The sequence below is a fragment of the Vitis vinifera genome, chromosome 10, assembly GCF_030704535.1.
Source record: "Vitis vinifera cultivar Pinot Noir 40024 chromosome 10, ASM3070453v1".
NCBI lineage: Eukaryota > Viridiplantae > Streptophyta > Magnoliopsida > Vitales > Vitaceae > Vitis > Vitis vinifera.
In genome coordinates, this window is record NC_081814.1 from 13916261 (window position 1) to 13940054 (window position 23794).

The following is a 23794-nucleotide window of genomic DNA, read 5'->3' on the forward strand; positions in this document are numbered from 1 at the left end:
AATTTTGTTTAAAAATATAATTATGTGATACTTTCCCCAATTCAACATTTTGTCATTGAATTATTATTATTATTATTATTATTATTATTTTCAATTTTGATTCTTTGTGTAGACTTATTTTTCTATATATTAAATTAATGCCTATGAAGTAGTTGAAATTGGCAAAGAATTGATTTATACTTACAAAGGAGCCGTTGGTACAAAATGGACTTATGAAATAAGAAATGAGCATAAAGGGTGCCCTTAATATGTAATAAAATTTTAAAAATTAAAATTTTTAGGCCTCTTTTGAAAAAGTTGTCTTTGACTTTAATTAAAAATTAAAGTTAAAGCTAAAATCATGATTGTTGTTGTACAACCAATAATATTTTTTCCAACTAGATTCATTCAAGTAAATGACAAGTATATTTGTAATAAGATATGTCTGAATGGTTTTTTTTTTTGTACGTCTCTTCAAATCTTAAGTAAGTTTTTGGAAGAAACAACTTATGACTTTTTTTAGGGAGTTTTGTTCATACTTTTCCAGCCTTCTCTCCATTTTGGTCTGTCATGCATAGAATCGATCGTCCACCTTTGCCAAATGAGAATGCATTCCAGGAGGTAAGTTAGTAATATGTACTTGAGACTTTTAGTTCATTTCCCATAGACAACGCCAATTGTTGGCGCCATACACCAACAATGATAATATTAGTATTGTAAAAACTTTATTAAACACAAAATAACTTATTACATTAATCAAAATTGACCTTCTCTAATAAGCGACGATTTTTTGGCTTATACATTAATTCTTTTCAACTCATGAATTTTTCTAACAAAATCAACCAAACAAACACAAAAAAATCTTACATGATAACTTTACTATCCAAAAATATTAATTATTTTTCATTGAAACATTTCTAATAAATATACTATGGACAAAAGTGATACAAAGTAGAAGCACTTCCAAAAAAAGGTTAATTATTTAGTATTTACCATAATATATTCCCTTTTTCTTAAAGTTATTATCTTGCATGCACAATTAACATTGGATCTCCAATAAATGATGAAGTGGATGCAACTAAAGCTGAAGTTAATGGGCATGGGCTACGTCACTTAGCTTTAGAAAAGAAAAGAGAAAAAAGTGACATCATTAATTATAAACTAATCATGATTAGAATCATTATTAATTAAACAATTAACTTGTATTAGTTGAACACACTACTTTTTCTTTCTTTCCCCCAACCCCAAGATTCCTTCCTTATGGTTTAAGTAATCAATCCAATTCAAATTACCTAATCCATGACCGTTAATTCTCTCTCAAAAAATTATCCCATGCCCATATGCACCCCATTATTTTTTTTAATATATTATTAATTATTTCTTATAAAATAATCTAAGAACAATTTTATAATGACAAAAGAAATTATAATAAATGTAATTATTATTATTATTTTTTGGTAATAAATCCAAAATTTATTTTCTTGAAATATTTGATTAAAAAAAAAAACACCCTCACAAAAGAAATTGAAAATTTGAAGTGTCAAAGGCACGGTTGACTATATGTTTGGCATGAAGCCACAAAATAACACTCAAACAACCAAAAGTACCAAGGGATGATATTCCTAATACAAACAAGCCCTAAATCATAAATTCATAATTTTTCATATCTCAAATTTGTTTCTTTTTTTATTTTTGTGAAGATTTTTAGGTAAAGTCAAAAAGGGCAAACATGTAAATAAAGCTTATCTTGAGGTTGACTTCATTTTCCTTCACTCCCGCTCAACCCAAGTTGCTTCGCTTCACCTTTTCCACTTCTCAAAAAAAGAAAAAAAAAACCCTAAAAACAGTAACTCAAAAATTCAGATTTTCCCACAAAATTGTCAGACCAAACCCCTCAAGTTCGAAACTTTTTCGACTCTTCAGTGCCACCTCAGCTCATTGCTTTGCATGTAAGTTTTGTATTTTGGCGTTTGAATTGTTTCAATATCTTTGGGTATTTGTTAATTTTATTTTTCTTTTATTTTCATTTTTTATTTATGGGTTTTGAATTTGAAGTATTGGGTGGAGCTTAGAATTAATGGTGTTGAAGGTATAAGGTAGAATATTCACTTCATTTTGCTCTTTGAGCTTCTGGGTCTGTTTGGCTGCTGAGAAAATGTGGGAAAATTGAAGAATTTGAAGGTTCGGAGCTTTTGAGGTTTTATTCCTTTTACGGTTTTCTAAAGCCCAAAAGGAAGAAAAAAAAAAACTCAACTCAATGAGCCTAAAACTAGTTTTTGTCTCAGTTGGGTTCCGTTTTTGTTTTTATTTCTTTTGGGGCCGGGTTTGTTAATTTAACAGAAGATTTCAGTGGTTTGCTTTGATTTGTTCTTCTGTTCCTTCGTTTTCTTAGCACTCAAGCAGACCCTTTTGTGTTTTAGTTCAATTTTTTAACAAACTTTACCCCAGAGGAGTTTAATAATTGAGAATTTGATTAGATATTTGTCAACATTTGTGGATGTTTTTAATTAACAATTTGCTTGATTTTACTCTGGTTTTTTTTAGCAGATTAGAAAGCTTCTGTGGGATCTGATATGGGTTCAAGATAGTGGAGTTTCTGTGTTATGTTATATTGGTAGTGGCATCTTTTCGGGGTACATATGGAGAGTCCAGAGATTTTGGAGAGTATAAGAGTTTCAGATGCTAGTGTTTCTTCTTGTGGTGATGAGTCAGTGCAGCTTAGCAATAGTGTTAAAGGGAGTGAGAATCTTGGTGATGACCTCCTTGAGGATTTGGATTCCTACTTGGAAGATATCAATGATCGATTGACCATTTCAAGGATGGTGAGTAATTCTGTCATCAAGGGCATGGTGAATGCTGTTGCTCAAGAGGCAAATGAGAAAATTGCTATGAAGAACTTGGAGGTGGCTGGATTGAAGGAAGCTTTGCATTTTTGTCATGTGGATGCAGATGAAACTGACCCATTTAGGTCCCTGATAAATTTCCATGAGGCAAAAAATAAAAAATGCAGGTCAGCCTCGAGCCTCTTGGCTGCTTTAGCCGAACATGACAGGCTGAGGGAATCTTTGGGAAACCTAAAAAGTTCAGCTAGAGAGCAGTTTAAGAAACTCCAGAAAGAAATAAGTGGCATAAGAGGATCTAGTCCTATGAGGAGGATTAATTCAAGTTCTGAGGTGGGATTGTGTGGCATTCTACAAGAGAAGGCATCTGAAAAATGGACGGATGTGGATAAGACAATTGATACTCTAATGACTACCTTAGACACTGTGTATGAGCAAGTGAACAATATTGTATACTTATCTAAGGCATCAGTCTCTGAGTGGTTGCAGGACTGGGAGTTTCAAGGAGAAATTGAAGCTATGGTGATCGAACATTCTATTCGAAGTCTTCGGGAAGAGTTTGAAGAGAGATTGTGGAATCAGAATGCTCATTTTTGTGGTAATGGAAGTGTATACTGGCCAGAAAAGACGAAAGAGATTTCAAGGTTACGCCAAGAATTAGATGCCATTTCTAAGATGCTTTCCACATCTGAATTTGGGCAGTTAATATCTCATGGTTCCTGTGAGATTGGTGAGGAATGGAATAATACAAAAGGGACTGATCACTTTCACCGCAAGGTTTTGAGCAACCATGTTTCACCTGCAACTTCAGTTTGGGAGGGAAACGGCAAGCATGAGGAGTCTAAAACCAGTATGCCGGAGAATTTGGAATCATCTTCACTACTGAAGCACATGTCAAAAGAAGAATTGTTCAACCATTTTAAGACTGAGATGACAAAGATGAGGAGAAACCATGAGTCTCAAGTGCAAGAGATGGCTGAACAATATATCAGTCTAAAGGGGAAATTCTTAAAAGAAAGGGGATCTTCTTTGCCACTGAGAAAGGATAAGGAATTTGATGCAATGCGGAAAAAGATCCCAGAGGTCATCTTGAAATTGGATGATATTCTTGTGGAAAATGAGAAGTTACCCGCATTTAGTAACAATGCTGAGAGTTTAGGAAGTTTGAAGGACAGATTAGACACCCTTCTTTCAGAAAACCACCAGCTGAGGGACTCACTTACAGATAGGAAAAAGGAAGTTAGATACCTCTCGACACAACTTTCTGTTGCTGCAGAGAAAATGTCACAACATTCTTTGGCAGAGGCAAAATTGTTGAAAATTATAGGGAATCTTAAATCTGCCATAGAAGATGCAAAAATAGAAGCTTCCATTAGTGAAGATGTAAACAAATGCATTCTCAGCGAAGTGACTAATCAGATCAAATGCGATACTGAAGAGTCAAATATGGAGTCTACTCTTATGCAACAGATTTATGAAGTTATTTTAAGAGAAGCTGCCCAGAATGCTGAGACTACTAGCAAGTATGAAATTGAAGATTCAGACATGGAGTTCATTATCATGCAAGGGCTCTCTGCAATCATATATAGAGAAGTGATGAAGGATGCTGAGGCAAAACTCAATATCATGAATGTGAAATATGATTGTGCAAATGAAGCTCGAGTTTCCATTGAAATCAAGGTAGTGGAAAAAGAAAAGGCATTGAGATTAGAGTTTGACGAGAAAGAAAGATTAAAGCAAGAGATAATCTTACTGGAAGCATCACTTGAAGAAAAGGAGAGGTCTGCACTGGAAATAGCAGATGCATTAGTGAAAGAAAAGGAGCAGTTCGAGCTAGCTTCTCAAGAGCTTAATAATTTGAGAGAACATACAAATCAGCAGCAGAAATTGATTTCTGAGAGCAGTCGCGAAGCAGATATAACAAAGGGTAATTTGGTTGAGGCATTGGAGCAAATTGATCTACAGAAGGTGGAAATATGTGAACTAAAACAGAAGCTTGAAATAACAAGAAAGGAGTTAGGAGAAACTGATGAACAAAGAAGGATGCTTCTTGCTGTTGCCCGGGAGACGCAGAATGCCTTATCATTGGTTGAAGCAAGAGAAAGGGAGCACAGTAAGCAGATGGAATCTATCATTGTTTTTATGAATGGATTATCAAAAGTGATGGCTGAATTTGAGGGCCGAGTAGAAAAGGATATCAAACGGAACAGTTTCAGGTACATCCTCAGTTATAGATATCTTTTATTCTTTGCCATTCATGAATATGCATTGGGCCTTTGGTAACTGTCATTGACATAACTGATTCTATTTTCTGCATGGTTCTTGAGACTAGGGAGGCAAGGCTAAGAGGGTGTTTGTTTTTCTATTTTTTCATGACTTATTATAAAACTTTTACTAAATGGAAAAAGCCAAAATATGTAGCTTTTTCTAAATAGAAAAAATAACATATTGATTTTTCTTTACTTTTTAATACTTAATAGAAATAAAATACTACAAAAACAAACAACCTAATATTTAATACTATTAAGCATTAAAGTTCTATTTAGAATTAAGTAAAAAAACAAACACCACCTAAGTCTTGTAGGATGTATGCATGTCTCAAATGGATGTACATATATGATCAATTAAATGGTTGATCCTGATCATGCTGATATGGGTGAAAAAATTGTTTCCATGACAGGGATGTTATGTCTGAATCCAACCTGAGTTACCCAGATAACCATCGGTTATCTATTAACTCCAAAGCTTGGGAGAAGTTGCTCCATGTTAAGTGTGCAATCATGATACTAAAAAAAAAAAAAAAATACCTGTCAAAGCATTATTCACCAAAACCATAATTTGTAGTTCACTTTTCTCTTTTCTTTCTTTTTTTTTTTTTTTCATGTCAGTGTCTACTGCTTCTGAATTGTTCAAGTAAAAGTTGTAAAAACTAATATTTATTTATTATTATTTATCTCTACCTTAGTTAAGTGCAAAGCATACAGATGTAGTTAGTCATTGCTGGATCTATTTTGTTTGAGTTGAATTTCATGGTTACTATTTGGGATTTCTGTTTCTTGCACTAAAAAATCTCTTATTTATAAAATATTTATCAGAAAAAGAAATCATCATAACCATCTTACTTTCATGCCAAATTTGTAAAGTTTGATTTTCAATATATCAATTGCATGGAAAGCTAATTCATTAAAGAAAATAGGATAATGTCAAGGTAGTTTCACAAGTTGTCTTCTGTCAATTTTGAGCTTAAAGTATGGTTCATGAAGAAAACATGCCTTTGAAGTGAGATCCTTGTTAGTAATTTCATTTTTTGGGGCCTTGGCCTTTGTTATCTCCTCACTGTCTCTCTTTCCCCTTCCTGTGAATCAGTTATCCGTCTCTTCATTTTACATGTGGCCATTGTCGATACTGAAATTAGAGCAGTGGGCATACTAAACGTAGGAGATTACTAGATTAGACATATTACCTTAAAAAATCATTCAGCATATTATTACCAAATCCATGCTAGTAATTAAACCAACCAATACATCTTTTTTTTTTTCTCTTTGTTTGTCTACCTTTGTGTACTTATCTTCCTTTTTCTTAACCTTAGAATTAAATTAACCAATACCATAATTTTTGCTCTGCTTTGTGTCCATCTTTTTGAAATTACCTCCTTTCCATGATCTCGTGAAAGTTGTTAAAACATCAAGGACAAAAAGCATTCAATTGATCTAATCATTAGTCCCATTAAGACATCAAGGACAAAATGGGAAATTAACCACATTCAAACCTCTTGATCTCTTTTCTTTCAATAAGGGGAGAAGTACGCATCTCTTGTCTTTCTACCCTTGTAAAGAGGGAGTTACCGACCCACATTTTCCTCTCTACTCTTTGAGGTTGCACCTGGATCCTGTCATTTAAAGAAAAAAAGATCCTATAAAAATGTATGCTACTGGTGGTCCATGGCTACTTTAAAAAATGAATGGATTTTACCTTTTTTGTTTCATAGTAATGGTATGAATCATGTCTTGTGGTATCTTTGATGCGGTTTGGCCTAAAGATGTTTTTATTTTTTATTTTTTGTGACATTTTGAGTTAAGTTTATTGATTTGAAAAGTATAATATATGCTGTTTGTTTTCAGATTGGAACATGCAAATTCTCAATTGACTCCCCTTATCCAGAAAGCTAATATACTTAGAAGAACAAGTCTGCGATACAAGCAGAGGCTTGAGAGGAGATATTCTGACCTACAAAAGGCTGAAACTGAAGTATGTTTGTTGAAACCATCCTTCAAACTACTTTTTGACCTGTGTGGTTTCTGGAAATTTAAAACCTGATTTACATTAAAATGATATTATGATTATCTCTTGCATGTATTTATACTATGAAATGCTTGTATTGAAAATTGAACAGCATTGCATGTACAGGTTAGGAATGATAAACTAGTTGTAATTATATTGCACAATAGAAGTTGAATTGACATTGTTACAGATGCTAGCATATGTTTTTTTTTTCTTTTCTATCAGAAACAATAGATGTGTTAATTAGGAATAAGAAGTTTATGAGAAGGATGAGGAATCCTTCCCACAGATACAAAAACTGATCAAAATATAATTGAACTCCTCCACTATACAAAATAGGTTAGACCTCACATGTTTTCTTCAGTTTCCCAGAGGAACCCTGCTATGCCATTTCTTTTCCATGGCTTTTGAAGAAAATGTTTTGGGCTCAACTCTGTATCTTATAGGCATGTACAATCACTGAATCAAATGCTGGGTACCTTTGTTGTGACAAAAGGTTGCAAGAAAACCTTAGATAATTAATGTCAGAACATAAAATGATTAGAATTTTACCTCATATAATTCTGTAGTTTGGAATCTGGACTCATTTTTTTTATCGCAAGGAGCAAAACATTAAAAGATGGGCTGGTAACTTATAATTAAAAGCTTAGTGTTTGATTGGCATTGTTGCTTGTATTCAAGGAAAAAAGTGAATTAGAGAACAGGTAAGGCATTTCTATTTCCGATACTGTTCTAGAAATAGGAAATGTATTTGGTACTCTGAAGATCGGAAACAAAAATTCTTTGTATTTCTGTCATTTTCTTTGTTACATTGAGGCTCCTGCCTGTCTTGCTCCCCGTGTTTGTGTGTGGTGTATGTGTTCACGACTTCACGTTGTATGCCAACAATGCATCACTGAGCTAAGAAAAACTTGTGTGAAGCTCTTTTTCTCTCTTTTTTTCCCCCCAAATATGTTCTTGATCGTTCTCACCTTTTTCCAACATGCAAAGCTCACTAGCTTTCTACTTTTTGTATCAGTACCCTTCTGAAAAAATTTTCTTTGCTAATTTTTTTCCCATTCTTCTTCCAACTCTCAGATTACCAATATTTTGTTGCTAATTTTTTTATTGTATTTGTTTGAAGAATATGCCCTTGTTAAACTTATGGCCTACTTTTTAATTTTTTTTAATTTTTATTCTTATTTTTTCTCTCTTGATCAGTTTGATATGTTTTGAGCGTATGTTTTGTTGTGGATGATTTGGGAGTAGCTACACAGAATATATTTTTCTTAATTAAATGTAAAAAAGAAATATCTTTTAGTATAATAAATCATACACATTCGCTGTTCATTATTTGTTTCTAAAAAATTTAATTTTGGATTTCAAAGCTTGAAAAAGAATAAAAGGCATTCATCTGGGTACACATTGGGTACTGAATCCTTTTTAACTGATAATGCATTGATACTTTGTATCAGTTGTTAAAAAATGACACAGAAGACATCAGCGATTGCCTATTGCATCCCATGTTTTTAATTTATGTATCCTAAATTGGGCTTTGTTGTATATATTTTGTTTATCGTTTTCTTACTGGATTTTCTCCTTGGAGTTCAGGTTGATCTTTTGGGTGATGAGGTGGATGCTCTTCTAAGCCTTCTTGAAAAAATATACATTGCACTTGATCATTATTCACCGATATTGCAACATTATCCTGGTGTAAGATACTCTTTCTTAACATTAGCTATGGTTCATATTTTTCCTCAGTAAAATTGTAATTTGAATGTGCATTCTTGCATTACTTTGTGCTTGTCTTTGTTTGTCCATTTGAATCTCTTCTTTCATCATACTGGAAATAGTCATCCTAGGAAGATAAAAGCAACTGTTTCTTTTCAAAAACACCAACAAAGAGAGCGGAGCTTTCCTTAAATTCCAAGTTCTATTTATGTTACAGGAGTAGTTTTATGGTCAATTGATTATGTCCGATTCAACCGTTTGTAGCCTACAAGATTTTTATTTGAAGTGATACCATCAAAATTGTGATCCCCTTCCATGTTTTATTTTTGTCATGTACTGCAATTTTATCTGTAAATAACTCTCTCTTGGAAATAAGAAAAAAGAACAGCAGAAATCATCATATTTCACATAAAGCCAGGCAACAAAATTATTGTTTCACCCTCCAATGCCCTGGTGGAGATTAATTTAGATTGTTCTATTAGGTTAATTGGGTGGAGCTTTTGTCTTTGCAGGCCCTAAATGATGAAAAATATATAATTCAAAGTTTTCTGACAGATTTGGAATAGAGCCTTTCAACTGTTCCTCTCTGCTATCATGTTTTTCTCCTTTCTTGCATACTTTGAGGAAGTATCATTGAGACACTTGTATTTTGAGTTCTCTTGTTGCCTTTTGTTTATCCCCTTTTTCTTTGTTAATTCTGGTTCTAGGGTTAGGATTGAATTTTTAGTTTCTCATGAATGGTGGCTAAGCGTTTGAGGATGTTAAGGTTTTATCTTTCTAGTAAGAATTTTTGTTTTGATTTGGTGATGACAATTTCTCAGAAGATTTTGTTATTTTGAGCTTGAATTTTGTGGCTGATTGATTATCTTTACATGATTTTTTTTTTTAAATTCCTTTTCAAGGGTTGCAAAATCTGACTTTTACTTATCTGGTCAGAACATAAGTTTTGAAGCATTATTCTGTGTTCTCAGGAGTTGGTTTAGCTTGTTAGTTTTTGGAATAGATAGTAAAACTGCATTCTGTCATTGATCATAGTATTCAGAAATCTATTTTATTCTTTATGAGAATGTGCTGTAGTCCTCTACTGATGAAACAGGAGAAGGAAAAATATTTTATTTCATGGATGAAATCATTTTAATCTTGAACCATAGTTAAAATGAATGTTGAGTCATGACTGATAATCAGTTACTAGGGGAACATTATTGGCTTTTAATTATCACTAGGCTTCAATTTTATATTCTTTGACTGATCACCAAAGGTACGGCAAATGATTTGTGGACCCCCCCACCTAGGATGTTTTGTGTATACTGCCTGTATACTTAGGACCTGCCACCTCTCTTTGTGACGTTTCTAATACATGCTCTTGTTGTCTATAATATTAAAAAAAACAAAAAAACAAAATAAAAAAAGACTTGTGGACCTTCTAACTGCAAAGGGCAAAAAATATGTAATGCTCTGAAAATTGTTCAGAGAAGACTTTGAATTATAGACTAGAGAACATCGGACTTTTGATTTGTTGGCCTGCCACATGGCTTGTAGATTCTCACTTCTAATTGGCACCAATTTCATCTGGTTGTAACTTCATATATTGAGGTTTGAATTGCAGTATTACTTACCATTACAAGAAGGGTAACACACACAATATTTTATTTTATTTAATTTTTATATATAATGTTTCTCCTCCTTTTATCATTAATATGCTGTATATAAGAAAAAAGGAGCATTCAACGTTCCGGGATGCTTTTATGTTCCAGCATCTTCTCCATGACGAAAAAATGTTCAGAATACCCAAAATTCTTTGGAACAAAAGTACAGTTTAACAAATTAATTAAGAATCTCAAAAGATGTTCTTTGTAAATAGTATTTTTTGATAAGTAAATTTTTTGGTATACAGAATTGAACCTGGAACCTACCTGCCCTTCACTCCAGCTTCATGCCACCCAAGGTAGGTCACAGGGCTAGGATGTTCTTCATAATTCATAATCATCCAACAAGTAAGAAAATAAAATCAGAATTCTTGATCTTCTGTAAATCTCTCACTGCTAATTTATTTCAGTTAGCAATCCCACAAGCATGTGGAGACTGTTTCCTCATTGTATTAGGCTTCCCATCCATATGAATTTAATGCGATTATTTTTAGGATAAAGTAATGTCAAGCAACACACTGCTGTGCTGTGTGCAGCACCTTGTGCCAGCCCTAGTGCTGCCCCTCCAGCAACACTTAGCCTACTGATGATGCTGTTGTAGCCTCCATTTCAATCTTGTCTTGACCCCTGAGGCCCTCATGGGTGCAAGGTGTTTGCCCATGGGGCCCTTAGTGCAGTGTCGTCCAAGTTAAGGGGCTAACAAACCACCCCCAACTGATGAAGTCGACGCCCTCGTCGACTTAGACTTCAGGTATCTCTGGACTGCCTCCTCAAATTGCCAGAGTGACATCACTTTCCCAACTTACCTCTGATTCAGGAAGAAATTAACAATTGCTTTAATAATATTAAATCAAAAAGTTATAATTAATTTTAAAATATTTATAATTAATTGAATTTAGCATTAAGTGATCAAATAAAAAAAATTAATTCTTAATATTATCAAAATCCAATCCTAGTGTATGCTTTTATGATTATTCAAATCATGATAAATGTGACAAAAGTTTATTTTATTGATTTTTTTTAGTTTATCTGATCACATTTATTTTTCTGATAATTTTCATAAGATTTTTAGATTTTTGAACTTTTATACTAGCATGTTGTGTTATCGCCTGATACCAAGAAGGATGTACCTTAGGACCTTCCGAGTCAGTAACCAATACTACAACTTTAAACTATGATGGTTGGAAAACTCCTTGCCCTTCTACATAAGCAACATGAATGAAACAGAATGCTACTCATTTTCATTAACTAGTGAATGATAAGAAATTTTCCCTAGATTCTTTTCACATGAAAAAGACATGCCATGGATCTGTCACCAGGGACCTAGACATCAATTCTTGGAAAGGAGATGAATTCCTGAGTGAAAGGGGCTTGAAGGAAGGTTTGACTGTAAAGACCCCTTAAGTATTCCTGACGGCACCTGGTAAATCTATATTTTTTGTATAGATTTTAAAATTTTGATACCTCAAATTTTAAAATTTCTAAAAATAATTTTTAAAAACATAAGGTAAATCTATACTTTTTATACAAGGTGTTTTACTTTTGTGTAGAAGTTTCTGATTTTAAAAACACAAAACAGGAATTGTATCCAAATAGACACTAAGTTACGAAAAAATCTCTTAAAGAAAGTTTAAATGGTTCTCAATCCAATTCATGAACATGTCCATATGAACACAGATTGAAAAAATAGACTTTCTGCCTTAATGTAGGTTTGTGTGGTACCTTGTCATTCCATTTTAAGATTCTCTTGTATTCCATTTGCAATATATATATATATAGATGTACGCGTGTGTGTGTTTCGTCAATATGTTGAGCCATTTCTCTTGCTTGTTGCAGGTAATTGAGATCCTAAAGCTGGTTAGAAGAGAATTAAGTGCAGAATCTACCAAGCCAGTCTAATATGCTTTTTGACAAGGTAATACTTACCCTTCTTTACCTAGAAAATTATGATGTACTAAGTTTTCTGTAAGGGAATTAAGCTGTTTTTGTAAGATGTCTAACCAGACTGGGAAAGACTTCGGGCCTAGTACAGAATTTACATATCTATATATCCTCTTACAAGAAGACATCTTAAAATTCAGCCATGTAGGGTATTACCTAATGTTCCCATCCCATAATAACATGTCTAGCACTCTTTATTTTTCAAGGTAAAATGATGTAAGACAATTCTTATATTGCTGCTTGGTAAAATACTGGTGGGCAGGGCTTATGGTTTTCAGTGTTATCAAGGGGAAGGTGAAATTAGGTTTATAGATGGGCTTAGGAGTAGATTGGCTATGGTGTATGGTATTTTATGGGCTGATATTGAAATGAAATCCTTATTGGAATTTTTGAACAGGAAAGGAAACCTCAGATTTTACTGCTAGGTGTGAGGGTAAAAGTGGGGTTAGGGTTTATTATGAAGGGGATACGGTTTTGGAAATAACATTAGTATTAAGGGAGGATTGGTTGTGTTCATAGCGGTGCACATTAACGTAGATTTTCACCATCTAAGCACATGGAAAGTATACAACAGATGCTGAAAGGCACATAGCATTGCTAAAAACTTAGAGGAGTTGCTGATGACACAATATTCTTCTCAAGAGCTAGAGAGAAGGACCTGTACAACCTCAAGGTAATCTTGTTGGTTTTTGGATGCATTCATGGGTTCAAGTTGAATTTCGATAAGAGTACCCTATTGGGTATCAATATTAATTAGACTCTAAATATCTTTGAACCAACTAACATGGTCAACAAAGTCATGAGTGAAGTTTCAAGGCGAGGGAGGAGTTGGTTTGCAGTGGAGGCAAAATCTTTTGAGATTGAGGTTGAGTTAGAGGAAGGAAAGTCGAGAGGCTGCATTTGGGAGAGATGCAGAGGGGTCACGTCTTGGATTAAGTTTGGAGATGCAAGTTTGCGATGTTTGTTGGGTGGAGTTGAGGCCTGCTGCAGGGATAATGGAGATAGGAAGTGGGCTCTTAACTAGGAGGAAAAGGGAAGGAAATATAGACTGGAACGCCGAGCGAATGAGGTTGGTAGATTCCTTCTCTGCTCTGTTCGTGACTTAGAGCTGAAAAGATTTTGCATCATTGTTCCAGAAGATAAGGGGTTGCTGGGGGGATGGCACACTCTGGCAGAAAAATTGAGGGGGCTAGGAGGGGAGCCTCAGGGAGACGCTAAGTCTTCACTCATCCCAGTAGCTCAGCTGAGGGAGAAGGGGGTGGTATCAGGGTCGTTTTTGGAGGCTGCTAAGCCTAAACCTATAAAGTCAGGAGATTCAGTGTGGTTCAAAGTGGGGGCTAGTGTTATGCAGAGAAGGCTGGAACAGTTGAATTGATGCTTAGTGGGTTGGTGGGGTAACCCCGCGGTTCCTATTCCTGAGCTGGATTTTCTTAGGAGGTGGGTGAAACTGCAGTGGCTTCCAAAGGGGAGCTTAAGAATTGTAGTGTTAGGGAGAGGGCAACTACTATTTGAGTTCGAGACGGTGTGGGAGGCTAAGCAGGTTCTTGCCAGAGGAAGGAGGGCGCAGGAGAACTTTTTATGTTTGGAGAAGTGGAACCCGGAGGTGGGGTGTTTTTGGAAGGAGTTTCATGCTAATGAAGCATGTGATAGGGTGCTAGGTCTTCCTCTTCATTTGTGGAGTCGAGAGGTGTTCTAAAAAATCGGAGATGGATGTGGTATTTTCATGAAGACACAGCTCGTATGACTGAGTTACAATGGGCCAGAATCTTGGTGAAGTTGGATGGAAGAAGTTTACCAAGCTCTGTCTAGGTTGTAGTGGGATCAGGGTGTTTTTCCGTTCTATTGTGGTGGGAATTTCCACCGTGGTTTGTGCAGGTAGTGCCATCGTGATGGAGCCTTGCAGTTGGATTCACAGTGGTTAGGGAAGAAGAAGCTGGGTGTTCACAAGCTATCTGCAGTAAAAATCCAAAGGAAAGATTTGCTCAGGCGGAGGTGCAGAGCTGGGTACAGGACGTGACGTCTAAGGATGGACTTCTGAAGGGTGGTGGGGCTTTAGTTGTTGCCCATTCTACAGGAATGCAGGCTGAAGGCTGAGGGGCCTGTGGAAGCTAGGGAGGAGGGTTGTTTAGGGAGAGGTGGTTTGACTAGAGGCGCTATGTGTCTTGCATTTGTAACTTGGGTGTAATGGGTAGTCGGTCGGATGCTTTGGATAGTGGGGCGGGTGGTGAGGGAAGTGGATCGGGTGGGATGGAGTTCTTGGGGTCTCAACTTTTGGATGGGCTGGGCTGGGTTCTACAAAAAGAGGGGGAAGGGTGTTAGGGGCTGTGAGGCCCATCAGCCTAAATGATAGTGGAGTGGGCCGAAAGGGGAAGGCAGGAGAGGTTTTTGGGCCCAGCGAGTTGGGCCTGGTTTGGGTGGGGGTGTGATTTCTTTTATTGACCTAAAGACTTCAGACGGGTTGTCTCTTGCTAAGGCCCAAGAGAGAACTGAGATGGAGGAAGAAGGAGCGAAGCTGGGGGGCAATGTCCTCGAGGGGGAACTGAGAGGAGACTTGGCAACGATGTCTCCGGAAGAGGTGATCAGGGCAGCGGCAACCGATGAAGCCCTCTTGTCTGAAGCTTCTAGGTACAGTGACGTTTCTCATCTTGTTGGGGGTCGAGGGTTCTCGTCTCCTTCTTCTTCTTCTTTTGGCCGGACCCTGGTGAAGGGTGGGTCTTTTGGCCTGGGAAGGGGGGAAGCTGCCACTACAGATGGGATTATGGTGCCGCTGAGGTTGCAGATGCTGATGAGGCTCTTATTGGTTGAGAGTGATTCGCAAGACAGGGTGATGGGAGGGGGGAAGTTGCTGTCCTTAGAAGACGGTGGTAGGTGTGTCTGTCCTGAGGTTGAGGGGCTGTCACAAGAAGAGAGGTGGACAGGAGGCAGCTAGGAAGATAGTTGCCTAGCCAAGTTTAGTAATTTGCTAGGATTCCCAACAGTAGGCTTCAAGGAAGAAATCTTGAATTTGCTTCAAAAAATAAAGAGCATAAGAGAAAAGGGCAAGAAGAAAGTTTGCTCGGTGACTACCATGTTTGATCGCAAGATAAAGAGGCTAGAATGCTCGATTAATTATAACAAAGGAAAAAAAGAGAGCGGTTTGGACAAAAGAGGAGGGTTCAAAGAGATCAACCTTAAATGAAGTTGAAAATTTTGTCTTGGAATGTTAGAGGGGTGAATGATGTTAGTAAAAGAAAAGTAATCAAGGCTTTAATCAGGTCTCAAAAGGCGGATATGGTGTGTTTGCAGGAGACGAAAATGCAAAAAATGTCCATTAGAGTGGTGTGAATCTTGGGAGTGGGAAGATTTTTAGAGTGGGGTGTAGTGAATGCTAGGGGTGCGGCTGGTGGTGTGGTAGTATTTTGGGACAATAGAGTTTTGGAGTTGGTTGGGATGGAGATGGGTCAATTCTCAATTTCTTGCCGTTTCAAAAATTGTGAGGATGGATTCATGTGGATTTTCACGGGTGTTTATGGGCCGATTGTATAGAGATGTAGAGAAAGTTTATGGGAGGAGTTAGGGGCTATCTAGGGGTTGTGGAACGATCCTTGGTGTATTGGAGGGGATTTTAATGTGATCAGATTCCCCTACGAACATAGCAGGAGAGGGAGGGTGTCTTCAACTATAAGGAGGTTCTCAAAGGTGATTGATCATTTGGAATTGAGAGATCTTCCTATGCAGGGGGTCCGTTTACTTGGAGTGGTGGTTTAAATAGTCAGTCCATGTCTAGACTGGACCAGTTTTTGGTTTCTGAGGATTGGGAGAGCTTTTTCAGAGGGGTAGCTTAGTACACCTCCCAAGACCAGTGTTTGATCATTTCCCCATCCTGCTAGAGGGTGGAGGGGTGAGGAGAGGACCGACCCCCTTTCGGTTCGAAAATATGTGGTAAAAGAAGAGAGGTTAAGGAGTTGTTGAAAAGCTGGTGGCAAGGTTTTATTGTTAGGGGTTCCTGTAGTTTTGTTTTGGTAGAGAAGTTGAAGGCTCTTAAAACTAACTTGAAAATATGGAACAAGGAAGTGTTTGGAAAAATTGGGGTTAATAAAACCCTGGCTTTAGAAAAAGTTTCCTTTTGGGATGAGCAGGAGAAGTCAAGAGAGTTATCCATGGAAGAAGTGGAGGCTAGAAAGGAGGCAAAGGAGGATTTCAAGAAATGGGTGCTTATGGAGGAAGTATCCTGGAGACAAAAGTCAAGAGAAATCTGGTTGAGAGGAGATAGAAACACAAGATACTTCCATAGGATGGCTAATGCTCATAAAAGGAGAAATTGGTTGAGGAAGATTAAAATTAACAGAATGTGGTGTTTAGAGGAGAATGAGATTCAAGAGGGGGTGGTGAGGGCTTTCTAGAATTTGTTGACAGAGTCGGGTGATTGGAGTCCTAGCCTGGAGGGATTGGACTTTGATTGAATCGGGGATGAAGATGTAGCCAAGTTGGAGGAACCTTTCAGGGAAGAGGAGATCTCCTCGGCCCTGCTTGAGCTAAATGGAGATAAGGCTTCGGGCTTGGACGGTTTCACCATTGCTTTTTGGCAGTTTAGTTAGGAATTCGTGAAGGAGGAAGTTATGGGCTTCTTTAGAGAATTCCATGAGGGGGGGGAATTTCATTAGGAGCTTGAATACTACTTTCTTGGTTTTAATACCAAAAAAGGGAGGCGCAGACGACCTTAGAGATTTCAGACCTATTAGCTTGGTGGGAGGTTTTTACAAGCTGTTGGCTAAAGTCTTAGCTAACAGGTTGAAAAAGGTGTTAAGTAAGGTGGTGTCTACGGCCCAAAACGCTTTTGTTGAAGGAAGGCAAATACTTGATGTTGTGCTGATAGCTAATGAAGCTATAGATTCTTTGATAAAAAGAAATGAGAGCGGGGTTTTATGCAAGCTGGATATAGAAAAGGCATATGACCACTTAAGTTGGAATTTTCTATTGATTGTGATGCGAAAAATGGGTTTTGGGGATAAGTGGGCAGCCCGGATAAGATGGTGCATATCCACAACAAGCTTTTCGGTTCTGGTTAATGGTACTCCGTCGGGCTTTTTCCATAGCAGTAGAGGTTTGAGGCAGGGAGATCCTCTATCTCCATATCTCTTTGTGATTGGGATGGAGGCCCTTAGCACCCTCATTAATAAAGCTGTAAGTGGGGGTTTCCTATCAGGTTGCAGGATTAGGGGAAGGGTAGGAGACAGGGTTCAAATAACCCATTTTTTGTTCGCTAATGACACTCTCTTATTTTGTGAAGCTACCACAGAGCAGATGTCATCTTTGTGTTGGATTTTAATGTGGTTTAAAGCCATTTCAGGCCTGAAAATAAATTTGGACAAAAGCAAAAATTTTCCGGTGGGAAGGGTTGATAATGTGGAGGAATTGGCTCTAGAATTAGGCTATAAGGTGGGGGCGCTGCCCTCCTATTATTTGGGGCTTCCTTTAAGGACTGCTTATAACTTGGTGGCGGTTTGGGATGGGGTGGAGGAGAGGTTCCGGAGGAGGTTGGCCATGTGGAAGAGACATTTTATTTCTAAAGGAGGGAGGATTACCCTCATTCGGAGCACGTTGTCAACCATATCCATATACTATATGTCTATGCTACGGTTGCCACGAGTAGTAAGATTGAGGTTAGAGAAAATTCAAAGGGATTTTCTTTGGGGTGGAGGGGGGTTGGAGAAGAAGCCTCATCTTGTGAAGTGGTCGATTGTTTGTTCGGATAAAAAAAAGGGTGGTTTGGGTGTTAGATGCCTTTCTAAACTCAATAGAGCCCTCTTGGGTAAATGGAGTTGGTGCTTTGTGGAAGAAAGGGGGACCCTTTGGAAACAAGTTATTAGTAGGAAGTATGGGGTAGAAGAAGGGGGTGGTGTACCCAGGAAGTAAGGGAGGGGTATGGTGTGGGGCTTTGGAAGGAAATTAGAAAGGAATAGCCTCTTATGAAAAACTTTTTTGTTTTTTCTACAGGGGATGGTAGAAGAGTGAGATTTTGGGAGGATAGGTGGTGCAGAGACAAGGCTCTAAGTCTTTCTTTCCCTTCTTTGTATGCTTTGGTGACTTCTAAAGAGGCATGGGTGGCGGAGGTTTGGGATGCTACAGGGGAGGATGGGGGATGGAACCCATGCTTTTCTAGGCCATTTAACGATTGGGAGATGGAGATGGTGGAGAGATTCATTTTCTTATTGCAAGGGAAGAGGGTGGTTATCAATTTGGAGGATTAGATGCAGTGGAAGGAGGCTAAGGATGGTAATTTTTCTGTGAAATCCTTTTATAGAGCTTTGGAGGGCAGCAGCACAGTCCCGTTCCCGAAAAGTATCATTTGGAGCACTTGTGTTCCTACTAAGGTCGTTTTTTTTGCTTGGGAAGCCACTTGGGGTAAAGCTCTAACGTTGGACCAGCTAAAAAAGAGGGGCTGGTCTCTTCCGAATGGATGTTACCTTTGTGGTGTTGCTGAAGAGACTGTTGATCATCTTCAAATTCATTGCACCAAGGCAAGGGTTTTATGGGAGTTGTTATTTAACCTTTTTGGTGTGATGTGGGTTCTTCCATCGTCAGTGAAGGAGATCCTTCTTGGGTGATATGGTGTGTTTGTGGGCAAGAAGCGGGTTAAAGTTTGGAGAGCAGCCCCTCTGTGCCTCTTTTGGATGGTTTGGAAGGAAAGAAATAGGTTGCTTTTGAAAATGAGGATTTTTCGTCCCAAAGGTTGGAATATTCTTTTATTTGTAATTTGTGGTCTTGGTCTAAGTTGTGTATAGTTGAAGGGCCTAATTCTTTAATTAACTTTTTTGAGTGGTTGGGCTATAAATGAGGGTGGGTGAGTTTTTTGTATCCCTCTTTTTTTTCGTTTTTGCCTAGAAGAGCTTGTTGTATACTTCCTGTATGGTTTGGGTTAGCCATTGGGTGTTCTTATTAATATACTCATTCTCTGCCTTTGCTTATAAAAAAAAAACTTATAGAGGAGACTCACCTAAAAGAGATTATTAGAATCTCCACCATAAATTGGTGCAAAAGTCTGAAGATAATCATGTTCATTGAGATTGTTTGTCTTTATACTCTTGCTTGTATTGGAGCATGACTACCAAATTCCTCAAACTGAGAAATAGGAACTTTCAAAAGAAGAAATTTGTAAAAGCTGAAACTTCATAGTCTCTATGTAAGACTAATTTAGGAAACCAGAATCAAATAAGAAACCTCTATAAGCAATACTTGGGAAAGCAGAGACTTTCCATTTGGCCTCATTTCCAAATCGAATTCGTCTTTATTCTTTCTTTTTGTTCAGTTATTTATTTTAAATCATAGATAAGAAAGATTTTGTTAAAATAAATACTCCAAAACGGGGATTAAAAGTTTCAACCAACAGAGAAAAAGGAAGATACCGCAAAAATTGATCCCTGTTTCTAACCCCACTTGCTGTAACAAATTAACAATGAAATCCGAGAAATGAATCATACTTTTTTTTTCATGAATTCCAAGGTTGACATGCTTAAGGATTACTAAACAATACAAGTAAGAAAGATTTCTTCTCACTGAAAGAATCCTCCTATTGCATTCCTTCCATACACACCAAGAAACCTAGAGGACAAACATCTGCACTTTTGACCTCCCACCTTGAAAACTTGCCTACTGTTCAGCACTTCAGGAGCACCCTCTTTACCACATAAAGGTCCAAAAAATTGACCCAAATCTTAGGCCACCAAGGGGTGTAGAAGATGGTTAGCAGTTTCCTCATATGGCTTTGACATGCAGCACCAAATTGGGAGGATTCTTCTCCTCATTACATAAATGTGGTTTCCTACTCAAACTGTCAGCCTTTTAGTAGAACCCACCTATGTGGGGAGCTGAGGTACTCTAGATAATGGACACTTCTTGAAAATCCAATGAGATTCCTCATTATTGAAGGATTTCATTGAGAATGCACCATTTTTGGTCAGCTTCAAACAATTTTCATCTCTCATCCGTGCCTCAAAAGTCATTGAACCAAAAAGGTGCCAGTCATCTCCAATTTCTAATCATTGAACTAATCGAAAACCTCAGAATTCAATATCCCCCTGCCTCTAATAAAGCCCTGTCCTCTGTCACTGTGACATCTGTAAGGCCACTATCCTGAAAGATTATGGAACCATGCCATCGGTGTCACATCCTCACAGTAGACATCATTTGTTTTTTTGATCAGAAATGAAGAAAAGTATATTAATAGAGGAAAAGATACAGGAGAAAGAAGAGATACAAGAGAAAGAGAAGAAACTAAGAGAAGGATGAGAGGACCTTCTCACAAAACAAAAACTGAACAAAAGAGAAAACACCCAACTAAAGAAAACTAAAAACATAGAAAAAACCCAACACTCTCAAACTTTTGAAGCGCAAATCGCAGTCCAGTTGAGTTGTAAAACACTTAAGAGGAACTCCTCTAAAAGCTGCAGTACAAGAGGCCCAAAGAGAGGAAAAGAACAGAATCAAGTCCCACAACATCTCTTCCATTCTCCCCTTATCCTCAAAGATCCTATTGTTTCTCTCTTGCCATACCATCCATAACAAAGTAAGGCAAGCAATTTGCCAAAGTATCTTGCCTCTTAATGAGTTCCCCAAGCCTTTAAAAGCAATAACCAACATGTCCTCAATACTCCTTGGAGGAACCCAAGCCAACCCTGCTAGATTGAACAACTTGTGCCAAAGTCCAATGGTAACAGGGCAATGAAGAAAAAGGTGATTTATCGATTCTCCATTTCTTTTGCAAAGAATGCACCATTGAGGATAGAGGGATTTGTAGGGTCTTCTCAACTCACAGTAGACATCATGGCTCATGTCAAAACCTTTCCTCTTGATCATCTCCAGCTGGAAATGAAATATATTGCAAAAGTTTCTCCAATCCTCTTCTAGTAGTTTTTCGAACACCTTCCTATATGGTCCCCTGACACCACCTTCCTTTCTACCCAGACTGCACTGACTACTCTCCTCCAAAGACAGTCTCTCTCAGCACCAAATCTGTGTAACCATTCCCTTAAAAATACTTTATTTATAGTACCCAAGCCCCTAATGTCCAACTCCCGTACCCCTGGGAGAGCATAGTATCTCTCATTATACAATATTTGTTTTCCTCCCATTCCACACTCCTCCCTGTAGAAAATCTTCTGCAGTTTTTTCATTTTTATCTTTGCTCTTTGACAATGAAAATAGAAAAAGAGTAAACTGGGTAAGCAGGACAGGTACTCCTAACAACAGTCAATCTCTCTCCTTAAGATATGTAATATCTCTTCCACATCACCAATCTTGTCTAATATGCAAGTAGGTGATAGTATATACACATAAAAATAAAAGATACCTAGAAGAAAAAATCTATTTGAGGGTGCAGTCCTTTTTATTTTATCTTTGTATTATGCAAATAAGAGATGCCACATATTTACAAAAATTATCTAAAGAAAAGGGGGTGAATTCTGAGAGCACTATATTAGCATGGTATATGTTGTGGACATATTGCCTAAAAGTTTAAGCTTGTACAAGAACTGTACAGGTTATGGAGTTTGAGTTTGTCATTTATAAACCCATCCCTTTCTTTGTAATCCGTAATATGTGAGGCAACTCCACACATATGAGGCAGTGTGCGAGGTGAGATGTTATACCTTAAAGCTTAAGCTTCTGGGTCAATTTGATAGCCCAACACAGAGGATGCATACAAGGTGCCCTAGGTCACTGAACCAACTGAACAAAATCATAAACCAGCTGGTTCAGTGAGGCCCAAAAGCCAAAACTACAAAATCAACAAAGGAGATATCTATATCCATTACAGGACCTTTAGATCACATTGTGCATATCATCTCGCAACTCAGTGCAAGATCTTGCTTAAAACTTGATCATGTAGCCTCCCACCATGGGGGCACTACTAGGACACGCAAACCTCCGGGCAAATTGGTCCATACCTACTTTTATAGGCTATCATTTTAATGCCTAAGAACATTCATGATTTAGAAAACAGAAAATATTTGAGTAGCTCTATGGAAATGTTTGCTTAAATATGATCCATCTTCTCATACTGTTACTCTTTGGATGGACAGATATAGGAGCACTTCTTTACTGGACAGACAGCATCACATCGTTCCGGCTGCTGCTTGCCCCAGTTTCCTCTGTAAATTAGCCAACCCTAATGAAGCAATACCTTACATGGGCCAAAACGTCTAAAGAAACGATTCTTTTTTTGCAGTGGTTGTGTCATAAAGGACATAGCCCTTTTTGCGATACCTATGTTTTGTTGATTCCAATAGAAGAAAATTTGATGAAGAGAATTAGGAGAGAAGTCGAACAGTTGGAGAAAGGTGGGCAGATAATTCAAGGAGTTTGGTGATCGTAGCGCATAATTATCACATTTTTTTGTCAGGGAAACAGTATGGCCCTACCCTACCCAGTGGACAGAGAATTAGAAGTTTTTATCTTTATATGATAATTCCCTATTTCACGTCTTTTTTTTATAATATTCCTTTTTAAAGAATGATCGAGTCCATAGTGTATATTTTCTTCTTCCAATGCAGTAAATGAAAGAAAATTAGTTGTCTTATATGTCAACTATCCCCTTTAAGAATGTATGTATGTGGCCCTCTGTTGTAATTTTTAAAATTAGTGCTGGTAGTGTGTATGTTGTGAGAATTGGGTTTGAATTGAAAACAGTTGAAGCCCCTTTTCTTGAACCTCCAGTTGCGAAGGACCTCAAGTTACTTATCACTTCCTCAACCAGGCTTGCTTACAGGATAAAAGGGGGTGCCAATGTGGTCCTTTAAATTCTGTTTGGTTGCTGAGAAAATGAAACAGAATGTTAGGTTGTGGCTAGGAAATGAATTGTCTTTCAGTTTCCTAATCAGCCAGATCTTTCAAGAAAATAATGACACACTGGTTTTGGCAAAGTGACAGCATATGGGGAACCTGTTTTGATAATGTAAAGATTTCAATTATCACAGGGGGAACCAAAGTTTTCTCTACTATGTTTCCTCACCTAGAAACCGAGAGGCAACAACTATTTCCTCTTTTATTCTCTCCTTTTGTCTAATTTTCCTTTAAAATTTCTACTTTTCATCACAGTAATTATATTTGGTTTCTCTGAAATACATGCCTATGATTTTCTCTAATCCGTTTCCCAAGTTTAGACTACTTGTTTCAATGGACAAATCCTTCTAGAACAGGCAACTAATGAGATGGCACTCACACATCTACTTCACAGAACAATGTTCATATGAACTTGCCTGCAGCTTAACAGAAGCGTGACTCACATGCATACCCATTCCAAAAGTGAAGAAAGAGCAGCTCCAAAGCTGCATACGGGGGAGCTCATGATGGGCCGTGTCCAAGTCCGTCTTCTGCAGTAGGCGCAGTCAGTGCAAATGAAAGAGTGTCAAATCCTTTACT

At 37.5% G+C, this 23794-nt stretch overlaps 1 protein-coding gene across 5 annotated transcripts; it reads left to right on the forward strand.

The window, feature by feature from the left end:
- The first annotated feature begins 1736 nt into the window (after positions 1–1736).
- On the forward strand, positions 1737–22952 carry LOC100267916 (WPP domain-associated protein). Of its 5 annotated transcripts, none has more exons than XM_059740215.1 (7): positions 1748–1928; positions 2035–2075; positions 2527–5035; positions 6941–7067; positions 8691–8792; positions 12293–12371; positions 22456–22952. In XM_059740215.1, the coding sequence occupies exons 3-6, from the start codon at positions 2619–2621 to the stop codon at positions 12353–12355; spliced, it is 2709 nt and encodes a 902-aa protein (XP_059596198.1). In that variant the 5' UTR covers positions 1748–1928; positions 2035–2075; positions 2527–2618; the 3' UTR covers positions 12356–12371; positions 22456–22952. The 5 variants fall into 5 exon arrangements, with proteins under 5 accessions (XP_002264075.1, XP_059596198.1, XP_059596197.1 ...); XM_059740214.1 differs by having other exon boundaries at positions 1749–1928; positions 2035–2160; XM_002264039.4 differs by lacking the exon at positions 2035–2075 and having other exon boundaries at positions 1737–1928.
- The last annotated feature ends 842 nt before the right edge of the window (positions 22953–23794 follow it).

What these genes read in the sequence shown, in the direction of transcription:
- LOC100267916 (XM_002264039.4), top strand. Translation starts at nt 2,619, where the DNA reads ATGGAGAGTCCAGAGATTTTGGAGAGTATAAGAGTTTCAGATGCTAGT. An exon ending in ATCAAACGGAACAGTTTCAG is followed by an intron (nt 5,036 to 6,940) that starts GTACATCCTCAG and finishes GTTTGTTTTCAG; the next exon opens with ATTGGAACATGCAAATTCTC. An exon ending in TACAAAAGGCTGAAACTGAA is followed by an intron (nt 7,068 to 8,690) that starts GTATGTTTGTTG and finishes CTTGGAGTTCAG; the next exon opens with GTTGATCTTTTGGGTGATGA.